The following is a 17,822-nucleotide window of genomic DNA, read 5'->3' as shown; positions in this document are numbered from 1 at the left end:
TCCTCTGTCAACCTTCCTAGCTTTGGGGCTCTGGAGTCATAAGGTGTTTGTTTCTCACTGCACATGAATTAGGCACCAGCTGCAATACCAGAAATTGGGCAGCCCGGGAAAGTGTATACAGATGGGCATTTCTGCATATCCAAGGATGCCCGATGGGTCCAGTGAGGGTGCGTTTGTGCACACTGTGGTTGTGTAACTGTGGCGGGCCCTCTAGCTGAGAGTTGCAGTAGGATCCTTCCCTCATACTTTCCAGCTGGGCGGGAGCCCATCAGATATCTTGGCTGCCTTTCATCGCCTTGTCCCTGATAGGGATCATCCTGGGTGAAGAAATCGCTGTCAGTCACCCCCGCCTCACTGACAGCCAGAGGGACTGATCACACCCCCACGGGGGCGGGGTGACGGGGCCCCAGAGGCTGGTTCTCTCTGGGAAGGCGGGGAACCAGCATTCTTGGCAGAGGAGGGGAAAGAGGGGGCTTATATGTGGAGGAAGGAAATATCTACACCCTTCTTATCCCCCAGGGAGGGACAGTCAGCCCAGCTATCAACCCTGAGGGTTAACCCTCCTTCCTTCGGCATTAGCCACCTCCAGGGAAGGATCTGACCCTTCTTCAATCGGCTCAGCTCTGCCCCCAAACAAAGGGAGGTGAGGCTGCGCAGGGCTGCAGGATCAAAGGGAAGTGTCCACCCCACCCAGCAGCCGGCCTCGTCCTCACTGCTAAGGGACACTGAGTCAAAAAGGAAACCAGAGCTGGAAGACAAATGAAGCAATGATGTGGTTGATGACTTTATTATGGCATAAAAAACACAGGCTGTTTCTTCCTCCTCCTCCCCCCGCCCCCAAAGTGGGTTCACAGCAGTTAAAAGAAAAAAAAAATCCTACATTTCTCCTCTAGGGGGCTGCCTAGAAGGGGGGCAGACAGCCAAGCAACCTAGATCTATGAAGGAGGGGAGCAGAAGAAAACCTATCCGAAGCCCGCACCGGCACCCTGGGAGCTCAAGGCCTCCGTAGGGGGAACATCGGTGTCCCCCTACAACCTTGAACAGCCATTCAGGAGTTCCCAATAGGATGGTCACTGGGGAAGACTGTCCTGGTGGCACCAGGAGGGGGTGGCTGGTTTCGATGGGTGGAGGAGAAAGGCATCCCACACCCACAGTGCCCTCCCTCTCTCCCCCTCTCTCCACCTGCCCAGGCAGCCTGCAGGTGCTGCCAGATCTCTCCTGCCCCCAACCCTCTCAGCAAGGAAAGGGACCTCTGGTTGGGGTAGCAAGAGGTAGGGAAAAGAGGGAGCAAAAAGAAAGAACATTACTTCTTAAACTACCCCAGGCCCATGAGCCTCTCAGGGAGAGTCACCCTGTCCCTTTTAAGAAGGGCTCCCTTTTTTACACAAACACATATTCCTACCCAGACCCCAGACCCACTTCCCATTTAGCTCCCAGTCCTGGGGACTGGGCTCCAGCATCCCTAAGGGAGGAAGAGACGCTGTGGGCCTATGTCCTAGGACCTTGGACGGGGTGAACAAGGTGGGGTCTCTCTAGCTGGAGACCCCAGGCTCAGTAGAGAAACACACACACACGTACAAACAACATGCACACACACGTGCCCTAATATTAAATAAAATACCTTTTGCTTATAACTTAAAAATCAATACACAACTAATCCTCGCATAGGGGTCCGGGTAGAGAAAGAGGGGCAAGGGGGAAGGGGAGGTCAGGGGGAATGTTATGGTCTCTACCTCTAGCCGGGGAAAGCCCGCTAGTTCCAGATCCTTCCCCCATCAGCTTCCTTCCCTTTGCCTGACTCTGGCTCTGCCCCTGCTAGGCTTTCCCCTCCCCAGTCCCCACTCCAGGATCACAATCAGGATGTATTTCTAGCATCTAAAGAAGGGGACAGGAACAGCTTCCTGGATATCACCTCAGAAGACAGACCCCTTCCACTAGGAGAACACCTCCTTCATATGCAAAGGGAGTCCCCCTGCCCAGAGTCAAAATGGGGAGAAAGGAGCCTTCTAACACACACTCTATAGGAGGGGCCAGTCTTGCAGGCAGCAGAGAAAGGAAAAGGCAGAGCAAAGAAAGAGCTGGGGCTTAGTGAGCAGGTGGGCAGGGGCAGAGTCCTCCGCTCCAAGTGGGGACCACTGTAGGTCCCTGTGCTGGGACACCTCACCTACTCCCTGGTCAACCAAGTAACCCTCTTCCTCTCGTCCCTAAGGGAGAAGCAAATGATGGGTGACCTGGGATGAGGGACCTACATCAATTCTAGGGTGGGGGCTTCTGGCAGTTTTGAAAACCTACATCAGGTAACAGATGGGGAATGTGGACTATACCGAACTTTATTTTTCATAAAAACCATGAGTCAAGGACTGAATCCGAGTTAGAGAGGGAAGGGGTTAGCTCCTTCCACTGCCGCGCCAAATTCCTTTCTCTCCTTTTAGAAGGGGACTTTTTTTTTGCCCTCCCCCTTCCCAATCTAGCTCTCCCCTCGACCCCACAGCTCTGGCTGCACGGCTGTCCCGGATTCTGGCCGCTTCCTCTCTTCCTTCATGGCCCCATCAGAGTGGGTTTGGAAGGGTTAACCGGGAGGCACATCAAAGGAGTTATTTCTACAGCAACAACCCTCCCAACCAGATAGAGACCGCTCCCTAAGGGGGACCCCTGCCTCCCCTACCCCACCTCAGCTCTCCCTCGGGAAACCATAGGGACAGAAGCACTAAAAGCGGGATGAAAGGGACCCGGGCCGCAGGGCGGGTCCGGAGGCGCTTTTATGTCCCGGTTCCCAGGCGCTAAGGACGTGTCCAGACAACTACCCTCAGCGCCCGGGGCGGCCCCACTCCTCTCTGCTCCAGGGACGCGCCGTCTCTTCCAGCAGGTCCCCTCCACCCTCCAGGCGCGGTACGGGTACCCCACCCCAACCCCCGAGCCTGGGGACAGGAGCGAAATAAGGGATGAAGGGGCGGGGGGGGGGGGGGAACAGAGGGGCATGCGCAGCTCCCCCAGCCTAGCCAAACACTTTTCGTCCGGCCCCGAGACCAAAACACCCCTACCTAGCGCCCCGTCTCCCCGACCCGGCACCACTTTTCCTCCCCCTCAATAAATAACCACCTTCTCCTCTTCCTCAAGTCGCCCCTCAAAGGCATCAGGCCAGGAGGAAAGCTCTTCGGATGCCCCCAGGGGAGACCAATGGGGGGGGGGGGCGGTACCGGAGGAGCTCAGTTGGAGGGAGCCGCGCCGCCCTCGGCCTCCCGCTTGCCTTTGCCCCCGGCGGGCTCCACCGCTCCGCTGGCCTTGCCCTCGCCCGCGGCCGCCCCGGCAGCCTCCTCCTTGGCGCCCTCGTGGGTTTTCATGTGTTTGGCCAGGTGGTCGCTGCGCATGAAGACGCGGCTGCAGACGGCACAGGGGAACTTCTTGGTGCCCGTGTGGGTCTGGAGGTGGCGCTGCAGCTCGTCGGAGCGCGTGAAGCGCTTGCCGCAGAAGAGCCAGTTGCACACGAAGGGACGGTCGCCGCTGTGCCAGCGCAGGTGCGCCTTCAGGTGCGATGTCTTGGCGTAGGCTTTCCCGCAGCCCGGGATGTGGCAATTGTGCAAATGCTTCTTCTTGCCCCCGTCGGGCCCGCACGGAGCCCCCAGTCGCTCCGCCTCCAGGCAATTGGGGCAGCGGCACACGGTCTGGCCTGAGCTGCGGGGCACTGACCGCCGGGAGCCTTTGGGCCGGGCTGCTCCGTCCAGACTGGAATCCAGCCCCTGGGACTCCGGGGCGGCCGCTTCCAAGGCCTTGGCCCCGTCGGGAGGCCCCAGGAGGTGCTGCCCTCCGGCGGCTGGGAGGAGGTGGTGCGGGTGCGGGTGGGGAGGCGGTGCGCAAAGCTGGTGGTCTCCGACGTAGCCCCCCAAGCCAGCCTGAAGCGCCCCGGGGTGGCCAGGCGAGGTGAGCGTGCCCTGAGTGTGGGGGAGGTCCATCCAGCTGGTGCCCGGATGAAGGTCCCACCAGGAGCCATCCTCAGTGCCTGGGTGAGTTGGCCGGAACCACGATTCGTAATGGTGGGACATGTCCGGCTGCAGGAGCTTGGAAAAGGGTCCCGGGGCCAAGGGACTGTCGCTTTCCAGGTCCTCGCAGGTTACCCGAGAGGAGGCCCCCGGCAGCTCATAGCCCTGTGAGAAGTCCACCTCAGGGCCCAGCGGGAGGCTCTGCAGCCCTCCAGGCTGCAGTGGGGAGGGGTAGTCCCCGGCCTCCGGGCTCGTGTGGCCCTGGTATGTTTGGAGAGGCTGCAGGTCGAGGCGCGGCGGGGAGGCGTGAGGCGCGTCCGTGTGCTGGCTGCCCAGAGAGCCGCAGACAGCGGTTAGCATTGCCGGGATCCGGGGTGGGGTGGGGAACAGGGATGGTCAGGGGCACCTCAGGTAGGACCTAAAGGAGGCAAAGAGGAGGTGAAGTGAGCAAAGTAACCAAGTCACTTTCAGTCCGAACCCAGACGGCCTCCCCGCAAAGTGCTCCTCTCCCGACTGGGACTGGCCGCTGCAAAAGAGGAGCACACCTCCCAGTGAGGACTAACGACCAGTTAACAGAATTTGGGAGTGCTAGGAAGGGTTGAGGGTGTGAGGTTCTCAGCCAAGGCGGGGGAGTCTACCTTCTCCTAGCTGATCCCTCCTATGGGGCCCAGCTCATCCTGACAGTTGGGCTGGTCCCAGGCTGGTAGGTCAGATACACCTACAGTTCCATGCTAAAACCATCCCCACCCTATCTGCCCGGACCAGCGCAAAGGGCAGTGTGGCGTTTACCTTCTGCAGCCCTGCTTCCAGCCCAAATGGAGGCTCTACACCCATCTTGGCTTCCCGAGTTTAACTCAGGACACAGATGAGGAGAGGGAGGTGGTCTGTTTCTGAAACTCAAAGCTTGAGGTGACCTGATTTTCCAAAGCTCAAAGCAGGTTCTGAGGTATTGGGGAAAGAGACCTCGTTCCGTCCCTGAGGCATGTTCAATGAGGAAGAGCATTTCACTGTTCTCTACCATTGCCCTCCGCTCTCTGTCCAGATGGTTCCACCAAACCCACTTCCATTCCTGGCCCCCACCCCTCTCCCTCAGGCAGGAATTCACCTCCCTGGGGTGCAGGTTCAGTGTTGATTCCCAGGGGACTTCTCCCCACCAGAGAAAGTTAAGCTTCCTCTCCTGTCCTGACCCACACAGCCACACAGCTGGCTGTCTGGCTGTTACCCGTGCCCTCCTCCAATCTGGGGGAGACCCAGATGTGAAGCTGGGAGGGGTCAGCTTCCCCAGAGAAGGGGGTCAACGAGAGAAGAGCTTACTAGCAAGCTCTGAAAGGTAAAATTGTCACCCCCTTACGGGATGCAGAGTCGAAGTGGGGACAGCGGAGGGCAACAAGGAAACCCAGAATCACAGACACTGAGAAGAATTACCCCCAGAGACGATATAGGGGGGTGCATTCTAGGCTTCGATCGTTCTTAGGTGTTCTGCAGACAGTTCTAATATACAGACAAACTGAGAATCACTGCTTCAGGCCAACCCTCTTATAAAAAAAAAAAAAAGAGGACACTGAGGCAGCATTTGGAGAAATGACTTGAACAGACATTCATTTATTTGTTCAATCAACAAATGCATACTTTATGTACCTCTGTGAACCAGGTCTCCGGACTCCTGGTCTGTTACCCTTTCCCTACACCGTTGGGAACCAAAAGATACCCACCCCTCTCTTTCTTAACCACATATCTGTGACTTGAAAGTCCTTTTTCTCTCACCACCTCTCTAAAGCCTGGGAGCCCTGGTGCCTCAGGTGTCGGGCTTGTGTGCCTGGCCTTCTCTGATGGTGGGGGAGGAGATGCAGTGGTTTAGGGCAGGGACTTCTTCCCACAGCAGGGTTCAGCTGACCCTACCACCTTTGGCCTCTGGGACCAAAGAGATGTCCCTGGTAGATTTGGAGAGGGAGGGAGAGGGGGACTGGGGCGCCTACTCAGGCTCCCGCTGCCTTACCACAAAAAAGGAACAAGGGTGAAGCAGCAGCGATGGAGCCTCAGGCCCAGGCGGGGCAGCCCAGAAGGGGCTGGGCGGGAGCAAAGAGGCCTGGGACCCTAATAGCTTTTGGCGTCTGGGAACTGCCCCAGGGACCGGGGGGCGGGGAAGCTAACGACCCAGGTTCCAGAGTGGCCTCTCCCGACACAGGGCCAGGGAGTCCAGTCCTGGGATGCCACGGCCTGCCTGCAAAGTTTCGGGAAGGGAGACAGCAGGGCGCGCACTCCCGGCTTCCCGCTCCCCAACGCAGGAAGCCGGGTAGAGACACCCTTCTTCCCCCTTCCGCCGCCTCCCTCTCCCGATCACCGGCGCTCAGGTGGTCAGGACTTCCGTACTCCCAGTCCTCAAGGTTCCAGTCCTCCGGTTGTCCCAGTCGCTCCAGTTTCCCCGGTCTCCAGCCTCCTCGGTCCCTCGTCTCGCCCTTCCGCCCAGGTTTCACTCGGCCGGGGCTCCAAGCCCCTCGGATTCTTTAGGACCACCTCCCCCAAGGCTACGGGAGGCTGTGGCGAGTGCGCGGCGCGTCTTTCCGAGAGGAGCCCGGGATCGCGCACCCCTGGCCGCCCAGACCCTGGTTCCTACCTGGAGGCTGCGCTCGGGCTCCGGGCACGGCTGGCTGGCGCGCTACCCACGGGCGCTCATGGGCCCCGCGCGCCGGCGGGCTCTCCGGGGGCGAGGGGCAGGAGCCGAGGACCAGCGGGGGCCGCGACCGGACCCGGCGGCGGGCGGCGGGCAGCGGGAGGCGGAGGAGGGGCGGAGGGCCAGCGGGAGGGCGGAGGGCGGGCGGGAGCCAGGGAGCGAGCGAGCGAGCGAGCGAGCAAGGCCAGCTCCGCCCGTGACTCACCCGCGCTCTCTGCCTTCATCCTCTGCCCTGCGCTCCTTTTTCCCCGAGTCCGCGGCCCCGCCCACCTCACCTGCCGCCGCCTTTAACCCTTGCGGGCTCGGCCGGACGGGAGGCCCGGCGAGGCCCGGCCGGCGGGGAGGGGGCGGGCTCGCTAACTAGGTCGCCTCCCGCCCCTCCCTCGCTCCTCCCTCGCCCCTCCAGTCCTCAGGAGGGGGTCCTGGGCGGAGCGTTCCCCAGGTTCCGAGACACGCCCCTCGGGTGGAAAACTGCCCCGGAGCCGGCTCCGGGTGGCGGGGGAAGCAGGACTCGGACCCTGGGGGCCTGGAGGAGGGGCCGGGTTCTCCGCGTGAAAAGGAGACTCCTTTGGGGCGCCGCTTGCTTCCAGGGCGCTCGATCCACCCGCCCGGCCCGGCAGCGCGGTCCGGGTACTGAGAGGAAAAGGAAACAGGACTGAGCGCCAAGGCTGTGTCCGGTCTACCTCGGGCCTAGGCCGTGAGAACTCTGGGCTGTGGCCCTCCTCCACCATTCTCTCCGCCGCTCCTCTCCACCACCACCACCCTCCCCGGGCATTTTCGCCCTGCCTTTCTGGCTTCCCCCCCCCTCTCCGGCCACTCGCCTTTTTGGGGTGGACTCCTCTTCTCCTCTGCCCTACTCCCCTGCTCCCCAACTTGCCCGGGTCTGCCTTCCCCTATTCGTCTCCCAGACTCCCTCAGTCCCCACTCCCCATCTCCCCTTGGGCAGCAACCCCAGCACCTCCTAAGACCACCTCTCAAGTACGCGACCCCCTCCGTCCGGGAGCTGCTCAGCCTACATACGCCTTGCTACCCTTGCCCCCCGCGCACCCAGCCCTGAAAGCTGGGGCAGGCTCCTGAATGGCCCTGGGAAGGGACACTTCTGGAAAGAATTGAGCGACCCCTTGCCACGATTCTCACCTGACTGTCTAAACCCAAGTTTGGAGAAGGGTCTGGGATTCCTTTGAGGAAAAAAATGCACATACACAGGGCAACATTCTGGCAAAATTTCAGGGCGTTCACGGCGCCCACCGAAAAACTCTCAAGGTCCCAGTTGATCGAGATACGGAACGCCCGGTGGTTAGAGGAGTTCCTCCCTCTTCCTCGCCGGGCTGGCCTGTGCGCCCGCCCGGATAGTCCGATGCTCCCTTCCCGATTGGTGATTGGTGCCTCCTCTACCCGCCGCCTTGACCTCCCGAAGCGACTCCTTTCTTGCACCGGAATTCTGATCAATTTCCATATATATATATATATATATATATATATATATATATATTTTTCCCCCTTCGTTGCGCCGTTTGGCTTTCCCTACGCGTTTTGCCATCGGCCTTTTAAATTTCGTTTTTTGTCTTTACAGTCTTATTAGGCACAGCAGCACCAAAGTTTAGGCTGATTGAATCTCACCTCTGCAGCCGCGATTCCGCCACTATTGCTTTACTGGACTCGAATTTCCGTTTGGGACACGCTCGAAGTGCCACTATAAAACGGCTAAACTGAATCCACAAGCCACTTGAAAATCAGTCTTTGTGTGCTCCCCGCCCCCTCCCCAAACACACACGTTCTTAGATTCAGAGTCAAGGTCTGATTCGTTCTGTCCATCTCCCTCTTTTCTAAGACTCAATTCCCTCATCTGGGCAACCTGAGTTCAAGTTGGGAGACTTTCCTGGGGCTTAAAGGAATCGATGCATCTAAAACACTTAGACCCTGGGTCCCCTGGTAAGGTCGCAGAAAAGGGAAGATGTGGTTGTAATTATTAAATAAGTAGGTTCCCAGCAAATGTTCGTTGGGTTAAGGTATATTCACAAGATCTTTGGACTGGGAGTGGGTGGACCCAAATTGTAGCCCCAGCCCTGTACTTGCTGAGCTGAGCTCGTGGGTTAAGTCACTCTGAGCCTCAGTTTCCTCCTCTGTTAAATGCAGGCAGAGCAGCTGCCCTGCAGAGTAAAAGACAAGCTCCTGGGGAGCCTCGGGGTGTTTCGGGATGTCAGGGATCATACTTTCCAGTCAGTCGAATTTCCTTCTTCCGGACACTCAGACCCCTGTGATGTAGAACTCTTTAGAACTGCTCTGGGTCTTTTTGGCCACTGCAACATCAACAATTCTCTATCAACACGGTTTTATCTCTTTTCACTCAGCCTGCAAATCCCTGCAATTTGGGTCTGCATCCCAGTTCACAGTCACGTCCAGAAGGGAACCTGTGATTCAGGCTCCTATGTTAAGTCTGATTTTAGCCATAGGCATTCTCTGCCTCCACCTCCCTGCAGCCCGCTGGCCTTCTGGCTATTCCTGAAGCTACTGCTCTTAAGGTCCTAACACTCTGCTGAGGGATCTGAGTCCACCCTCCCATTTATTTATAGGCACCAGATTATCTTATCTTCCTGGCTCCTTCCATCATTCCCTGGAAAGCAACAGAGAAAGGGATCCAGCCCCTGGATAGCATACTTCCCACCCCACTTTCACCCCAGGCCCCCTTTAATCTCACCCCACCCTGACTGGCGGCCGCCTAGGGTCCCAGTCCAGTCCTCTCAGAAAAATTCAGCCATCCTGCTTTCTTGCCCTGCGTAGCTGTCTGCCTCTGACTCGGGGTGCTGTCTTTCTTCCCGGTCCCCCTCTACTTGCATTCTTCTGGTTCCAGTCCTTTCCATTTCCCACTGGCCAGACGTTTTCCTACTAAACGGTGCCCATGGTCTGATGTCGATATGACTGCTAACAGAACCACTGCCCGGTACTCTTACGTCTTCTCAACATTGAACAATGCTGCTTACCACGTCGGCTCCCACACAGGCTGAGATTTGCCCAGGAATCGGGCCATTTCTAGCCTTCTTCGTCATTCCCCCAAAGACGTAAATAGACAGATGTTGCCACAAATGTCCAGTCCTGCTACCCCTCTTCTTACACCTCATTTACGGTCAGCAGTCAGCAATCATTTTGTACCGGGAGGAGCCTCACTAGTCCCCGTGGCCACCATAGCTGCCGTGTCTTTATTGAGCATGTACTATGCTCCAGGTGCTTCCCACAAATATCTCTAATTCTCATGGGCATGCAGCAAAGTCACTATTATTATTACTCCCATCGTGCAAACGAGGAGCCGAGGATCAAAGGTGTGAAATGACCTGCCCAAGATTACAGAGCTGTTAAATGAGACAGAGAAGGAAACTGAGTCCAGATCTGTCAGGCTCCAAAGCCATTGTTCTGCCTGCTACTCCGTCTGGCCTCGCTAGGGCAGAAGTGATGGCCCAGAGAGTCCGGCTCCCCTAGATGCAGAAGGTGAAGGGGGTGGCATTCTTAAACTGATCTCCCTATCAAAGCCATCCATGATCCCGACTGTAATAGGACAAACGGGTCCCATCTTGGACTGCGGGGACAAGTCACAGGTATATCCGGGGTCCTTTCTAAATCTCAGTCGTCCTCCTGTGGAGACTGACCTACGAAAGTATTAAAGCTGGTCTGCCCGTAACAATTGTCCAATGCAAGTCCTTGTTTTACTGGTAGGGAAACTGGACCCCAGTTTCAAAGTCACACAGAAATTCAGAAGCAGAGCAGGGACCAACCCCCCCCCCCCCCCACCATCTCCTAATTCCCGATTGTTCTCTCTTCTCCACTTTCCACTCCCGCCTTCAGGCTGCACTCGGAGACCTGCTAACTAATGATCCTGGACACCAACACGTTCCTCCTCTCCTTCCCTCTTCCCACCCTGCTCTCCCATATTCCTGGGAAACTGGGCAGAGTCCAGAGCTGGGACCAAATGGTTCTCTTTCATTCATCCATATTCATTCAGCACTTATTGAGGGCTTACCTAGGGCCAGGCACTATACGGGGCACTGAATCTATTACAAATCCAACTCTCACTGGCATCCACATCTGTTTTTAGTCTAGAAGATGAACCCAGCTGAGGATAGTATATCTGTATGCTGGGGGGGGGGGAGTGTACCCATCGTGCCTGTGTGTACCTTTGGGGCTTGAATGTGGGGTGTCTGTCCTGTCTCCATCATAAAGGGAGGTCCCCACAGGACATGTACAGAGGTTTCTCCCTTACTACCTCTGCGGGTCTTCTATCGCGCATGAACTTCCATGTGGTGAGCGTGTGCCTTATATGTCTATTAATATTCGCCCGTCTTTTCTCTCAGAATGAAGCCCTTGGTTATCTATTAACTGGTGAATCCCCGCCCCACTTCGCCCCCAGATCTCAGCTCAGCCAAGTCCACAGACCTCCAAAGAATCCTCTTTGATTCTCCATATAGAGTCCCCCAGATAAGAGTCCCTCTTATCTCCTCCTTCCTGATTCAGAGAGAATCAAGCCTTCCAAACCCTTCTCCGCGATCCTTTTGGAGTGGAGACTTGATCCTCTTGTCCCCTGAACCGGACTGGGGAACAGCCCAGCCCCTCTTACCAGTCCATGGAGCCCAGAGCTGGCAGCGGCAGTGAGGGGCAAGCAGGGGGGTGATGGGAGAACCAGGCTTTTATAAAGGAGGCGACAGCCAGAGCCAGAGGGGGAGGTGAGAGTCTCTGGCAGGGCTGTTGCCAAGTCCTCCTCGGCCCTCTCGGAAGCTTTTAGGATAATCCAGGAAACAGTGGCCCCCCGGCTCTCCTGGGGGGAGTGGTAGGGGGTGAGATCTGAGTCTCCGAGGTCTGCCAGGAAAGGAGGATTTCAGCTGGAAGAGGCAGCTGGGGGTGGGGGACGGGGGAACAGGACTTCCCTCCCCCAGAAGTTGGACGGGCAGTGGGAGAGGGACAAAGTGGTTCTCACAGGATCAGCGGAGAGATCTGGAATGGCTGGAACTCTCCACATTACATCTCCCTCCTTCTGAGGTTTTCTCCATAGATTTGGTGGGAAAGAAGGAAGTGCCACTTTTAAGACTTGAGACGCAACTGCCCCCCCTCCCGCCCCCGCTTCAAGTCAGTCCCTCCCTGCAGAGCTCCCCATCAGGGATGGCTCTTCTAGCAGGTCTCCCCTGCCTCTGCTGGAGCCTCATCCCCCCTCCTCCTTTCCTTCACCCCCTTTTCAGATACTCCCCAACTTGGAACGCTCAGGACCTGATGTAAGCCACCTTTTGAATCTGGGATCTCTCATTGTGAAGTGGGGTGGGAAGACCATCTCCCCGACTTAGGATAGGGTGGGGCAGCTTGGGATGGGCAAGAGGTCACCGAAGACTAGAGGCAGAGCCTAGCCAAGAACTTTTATAGACGGTTCAGGAATCCTGGGACTCCAGGAGAGTGAAGAGGCTGGGAAGGTGGCCTGGAAAGGGAGACGGGGCCTGGAGGTGAATTTAGGTGGTGGCCCCACATCCCCAACGATTTACAGGAATTTAATTTTAGGGTGGTGGTAAGGTTAGGCGTGTTGGCTAACAGGCGCATGTCCTGGAGCAGAGGGGGACAAAGGACCAGGAAGGAGAAAGGAGATCAAGCAGAATAAGACCGGTTTCCCCGAGTTCTCTGAAGCTAGGAATTCTGACCTACATTGGAGAGTGGCCTGGAGACTTTTCATGAGATCGCATCCCATGCTCAGCCATAGCCCAGCGCCCTTGGGCCTGAGCACAGGTGCTGCTGTGCACCCCTCTGCACATGCGCAGAACCCGGTGACCCAAGGTTGCATGCCACCTCCCCCGTTGAGTCTAGCACAGGGTGAGTCAAGGAGCCTTCATCCTGAACTCTCATCCTGCCCCTCCCCCCCACCCCCACCCCCAGAAATCTCTAGACTGGGGATTCCCAGTCCCTTCATTAGCTTTTCAGTAATTATCCTGTAAAGGCCCTGACAGGTCCTTCCTCTCCCCATTTTAGAGATGAGGACACTGAGGCCTTTAAGAGCGCCGAAAAGCTCAGCAGAAACCCACCCATCAGGCAGGAGAGAATAGAGTGATGGGGGACTTGGGAGGCAGAACTGCACCCCTTCCTTCAATCCTACGCTAAGTTGGGAAGACAGGGCCAGCACAACTCCCTGGGAGAATCCAGGCGTCAGGACTGTGGCAGGCTCCAGGGAGGGGCTTCCCTGTCCCTCCCCACCTTCCAGCCCAGAAAATCAGAGTGAGGGGGGGAAACAAGCTGGAGAGACCACACAGGTGGAGTAAATAATGTTAATACAGGAGCATTATCACTAGGGCATTTCCTCATGGATAAATGTCTCAAATACCAAAGGATGCCTCCAAATTATAGTTAATTACAGAGTTGATTTGCATAAATTATAAGGTGAGCATACAAATTCTTTCAATCGGTTCCATATGCTTAGGTAGCAGGTCCAGTCCAAAAGATGGGAGAATCTTGGGGTGGGGGCAGTTGGGGGGGGGGGGGGCGAGAAAAAGACTCAGCCCTTGGCCTGGAGCTGCTGGCCCACACCCCTTCTCCCAGCCTTTGGATCAGAAAGGGTGTGTGGGGACCCTGACCGTGTTTGCCGAGAGAGGGACTATTAACACGACCCAGACCCTATTTGGCAGGGGACCCCCTCTCTCCTTCTGTTCACACCTCCAAACTAAGAACAACGCGCTTTCCCACCACCAGTGGGGGGTGGGAGGGAGAGATGAGGTAGGCCAGCGGTGGGCACAAGAGGGCCTAGAGCTTGTGCTGGGGGGTGGAACTCGGGAGTCGCCTGTGGCCTTCAGAGGGGAGGAGAGGGCATAGCACGTCCAGGCCCCTCTTGCGCTATCATCTCCCCCTGGAGCCACCCCCTCCCCCAAGTGCAGTAGTTCCCAGAGCCAACCCTGGATCCCAAGTTTGATGTTGCCGCTGCCTGCACCTTCCAGGTGGCTCCTCAGAGGCTCAGACTCCCAGACTTTTGTCTCCAGCTCCCGGGCCCATTTCCTCTGCCCTCGCCTACCAGCCCCCACCGCCTCCCTCACCCACTTCTAGCTACTAAGACTCCACTTCCTCCTCCAGCTCTCTGATTTGTCCCTCCCTCACTCTGGGCCCCCACCCTCACCGGGAGGCTTGCCTCCTTCTCGTCCTTCTCCATTTTTCCCTCCTTGTCCAGCCTCCTTCCCCCAGATATCCACCCCCTCCGTGGTCAACGTTGCTTTTCTCATCCACCAACAGCTTTCTGCTGCCCCAGCTGCTCAGCCTCCTGTCCTCAAACTTTCCTACCCTGTGCCACCCCACAATCCCTTGCTGCATGTAGTTTTCTCATTCCCCCCATATACCTGCTCCAAAGACGGAAGCTACTGGATTAGTTTGAGTAGAAAGGAGGAGGCTGAGCTGAGGTCCCCCAGGTGCCATGGATGAGAGTTTGTTAACCTCCGTCTTCTCATTCTAAAGTCAGCAAGAGAGAGGGGGCAATGGAGAAAGAGCCTAACATGGCTCCTGGTACTCAGTAAGTGCTTAATAAATACCTGTTGAATGAATGCATGCATGCATGAATGAATGAATGAATGAATGAATTGGAAGGTGGGCACTGGTCTGTGAAAATTCTAGGGAAGTACCAACGTGGTGATAGGAATGACTTCTCTGCTTCTCGGCTGGGTTATTTTTCAGGCCTCCTGAAAAATGGGCTTTCTTGCCACTTCTTGCCCAATAGCCTAGCTCGTCCTTTAAACCAATAACCGATTAACCATGCTGAGATGCCACTGTAGCTTGGCACTCTCCATCTCCAACACCTCTAGTGGCTCCCCAGTGCTACCTGTGACATTTGAGACCCTCCTATATGGCCTCCGTCACCTTTGCGATCTCCATTTCCATTGGTCCTCGTACAGACCCTCCAGCCCGTCCCAGCACGTCCAGCCACCCAACGCATCAGCCTTCCTCCTTTTGCTCCAACTATTTTCACCCCGGCTCCCCCATCTCTGCCTCAGGAAGGCATATCAGCCTTCAAGCTGCTGGCTCACAGCCTGCTTTCTCTATGAAGTCTTCTCTTCTTAGCACATCCCTCGCTTGCTCCTCTGAACTTGCCTCGTTCAGTGGCAACTAATTGCCACGTGCCCTGTTTCCATGGAGTTGTTTTTCTTATCTTTCCTACTGGTCAGTAGGCTCCTGGAGGGCAGAGACAGCCTTTTTTCATGCCACCCAGCCCTCAGCCTAGCTCCTTTCTTTAAGAAGGGGGTGGCTAAGCATTGGGCTGAGTGGATTAGAAAAATGTGTCCCTGGCACCAAAGCTTCCAGAAGCATCTCAGTTGGGGAGATTAGCAGTGAGGGCGGGAGCCCAGGTCAGGTGAGAAGATACAACAGGGGCCTTGAAACCCAAAGATCCATGAAGAAAGTGAGCCCAGCTTCCCTGCCATTCATCCACTACACACACACACACACACACACACACACACACACTGCCACGCCACCCTCCCCCACCCTGGACCCTGGTTGGGGATGGAGGTAGAAGGACCCAGCAGGATGTCTAGGACATGCAGACCTTGGGTGAGAGCCCAAGGGCTCTGCCTTGTCAGTCTGCTTGGAACAATGAATTGGAGGTTTGCGGGAAAGGGACCCAGGGCAGTGAGTGGAAGCTGGAAGAAAGAACTGGCCGGACAGCCACCATGGAGAAAAGCAGAGTTAGAAAAAGCGGAATCTCCTTTGTCCCTCTGTGGACAGTTAAAATCCTCACCAGGGTGGCAGGATCCTGATTACGTCATGCCTCAGCTCAAAAACATTCAATAGCTTCCCATTACCTTCAAGAGAAAGTCCATACCCTTCAGCCTGGAAGGTAAGCCCCATTCCCCGTCTGATCTCAGCCCACCTTTCCAGCCTCACCCCTCTCTCTCTCCAGGTCCCAGCCACCGAGGGGGGGGGGGGCTTCTACTCCATCCTTATTGTCCACACATTTTTATGACACATCCTGTTCCATGTCTAAAATGCTGTTCCTCATTTCTCTGCCTGTGAGCTCCTGCTGATCCTTTGAAGGCCCACTCATATGCACCCCCTCCTCTATGAAGCCTTCTCTAGTTCTCCAAGTTCCCCTTTTCTGTGTTCCGAGAGTCCTAAAACACAGAGCACTTAGCACTGATAGGTGATATAATTGTGTGTGTGTGTGTGTGTGTGTGTGTGTGTGTGTCAGATTGAGACCCTTTGTGTGTGTGTGTGTGTGTGTGTGTGTGTGTGTGTGTCAGATTGAGACCCTTGGGAGACTGGAATTTTCTCTGGTCATTCTCTGGTCATCTTCGTACTCCGACCCCCCCCCCCCGCCCCAACATCTCATACAGTGACTTAGTACTGATTGTGCAGTAAATATATGTTGCACTGGATTTATTTGCATCCTTCGCCGAGGACAAGGGACTGCCAGGCCAGAGGTTGGTGGGTTCTCTGTAAATCCCTTTGTCACAGCCACCCATAGCTTGCCTTGTGTACATCAAGATGTTGCACCAAAAGCATGCCTTGACCCTTCCCCTTTACCCGCCACTGTGCCCAGTGCCCTTTCAGGAAGCGAAGATCGAGCCAGCAGACAAGGCTCACTGAAAGTGCCCACATCCCGTGTCCGGGCCATTCGGGCACTGCCACCAACCTGCAGCCAGGGTCAGCCAGAGAGCCTCCAGCTGGATCCCATGAGAGGGGAATTAGAGGGGATGGCTTGATATCAGGACCTGGCAGGCAAAATCAGGCGGGGAGGGGGGAGGGCGGGCAGTGCCCTGGAAAGGGGGCCGGTCTCATTGTTGTGGTCTGTCTGGGAGATTCCTCCCCTTTTTAATTTGCTTCCTGATTGAGGGGTTGGCTCTGCCTGCCCAGCTCCCCCGTCATTATCTGCTGCCGGTGGCTCAGGTGCTGGCGAGCCTGGCGTGGCCCCTAGGTTATTACCTGGAGCTCTGGGGGTGGCAGAGGCCTGCCCCTCTGGCCGGGGTGGAGGCCTGTCTGGAATTTGCCCTGATCCTACCACCCACAGGACAGCCATCCCGATGCCTAGCATAGTGGACACACTCACAGGGCAAGGGGCTGCTTTTATGGAAGACAGCTGGTTCCAGGGAGACTTCAAAATCTAGAAGAAGGTTCATCTGTAAGGCGCCTACGGTGGTGATTTGGGAACCTGAGGCAGTTAACCCCAAATCGGAGCTCTTCCCAAAGGCTAAGGAAAGGTACTAAAGTTAGACGTCAAGAAGAACTTCCCAGCCATGTTGGGAATGAGAAAGAGAGGGCGGCGAAACTTGGTGGTTTCCACCCTGAAATCTCCCTCCTCTGCAGCGTCCAGAAAGCCAGGAGTCACAGAGGAGCAGGGGTGTCATTGACCCAAGAATCCATGGTGACCAGGACCCAGAATCTAGGAACTCCCTGTCTGTGGGCGCTCCTCACTGAGTGCCCTGGAACGTTAGACCTCAGACCTCTGGCCAGTGCCCTTGGGCACAGCCTGGAAACCTAGAGGGGAGAAACCTTGCCTCTCCCTCTCTCAGAGTCCCCAAAGCTCCTGCCCTTTGCCCTGGCTCTGATTGGGCCTGTGGGCTTCAAGGACAGGAGATAATATCAAGATAAACAGGAAGTGCCGAATTAGAGACAGGAACTTTGTTGTTTTAGAGGGCGCCCAGCGCCAAGCAGTGGTGCCAGCTTGGTAGCCCTGGAGCCTGGCGTCTGCCTGCTCTCCATGCAGCCAGCTGCCCCTTCACACCCTCACTGAGGACCAGGGTGAGAAGGCTCCCTGGAAAGGAAGGGAGCAGGGAGGCAGGGCATGGCAGGGAAGGGGTTAAACAAGCGATTCTTTTTTTCCTTCACCAGCTGAACTTTTGTAGTGTCACCTCTGATTCACACTGGGCACTTAGTCACTCATTCAGCAAATATTTTTAAATGCCTGCTCTATTCCAGGCACGTGCTCTCGACACAGCCCCCCTTCCCTCTGTAGCTAACACCCTACTCACTTAAATGTAAGCTCCGTGAGGACAGGAGTTTCTGTTCTCTCCATTCCCAGTGCCTGGAATGGTGCCTGGCCCTCTACAAGGGCTTTATAAGTTTGTTGAATGGATGAATGGAAGGAAGGATAAATAGGTGGGAGGAAAGAAAGAAGGAAGGAAGAAGGGAAGGAAGGAAGGAAGGAAGGAAGGAAGGAAGGAAGGAAGGAAGGAAGGAAG

General features: G+C 56.4%; 1 protein-coding gene and 1 long non-coding RNA gene across 2 annotated transcripts in view; both read right to left on the bottom strand.

The window, feature by feature from the left end:
- Nucleotides 1-762: 762 nt before the first annotated feature.
- LOC121044864 (uncharacterized) overlaps nucleotides 763-17,822 on the bottom strand; it is a 22,968-nt gene continuing 5,908 nt past the window's right edge. Inside the window, exons 2-3 of the long non-coding RNA XR_005797515.1 lie at nucleotides 9,633-9,637; nucleotides 763-2,360 (exon numbers count right to left, since the gene is read on the bottom strand). This is a non-coding gene — a long non-coding RNA (uncharacterized LOC121044864). The remainder of the gene's footprint in view (nucleotides 2,361-9,632; nucleotides 9,638-17,822) is intronic.
- On the bottom strand, nucleotides 2,441-6,720 carry SP6 (Sp6 transcription factor). Its single transcript, XM_040497313.1, has 2 exons — nucleotides 6,592-6,720; nucleotides 2,441-4,395 (listed from the first exon to the last, which is right to left on the bottom strand). The coding sequence occupies exon 2, from the start codon at nucleotides 4,335-4,337 to the stop codon at nucleotides 3,207-3,209; it is 1,131 nt and encodes a 376-aa protein (XP_040353247.1). The 5' UTR covers nucleotides 4,338-4,395; nucleotides 6,592-6,720; the 3' UTR covers nucleotides 2,441-3,206.

Source organism: Herpailurus yagouaroundi, unplaced genomic scaffold, assembly GCF_014898765.1.
Source record: "Herpailurus yagouaroundi ecotype Mexico unplaced genomic scaffold, PumYag 189, whole genome shotgun sequence".
In the NCBI taxonomy this organism is placed as follows: Eukaryota; Metazoa; Chordata; class Mammalia; order Carnivora; family Felidae; genus Herpailurus; species Herpailurus yagouaroundi.
This window is presented reverse-complemented; position numbering and strand designations above follow the sequence as displayed.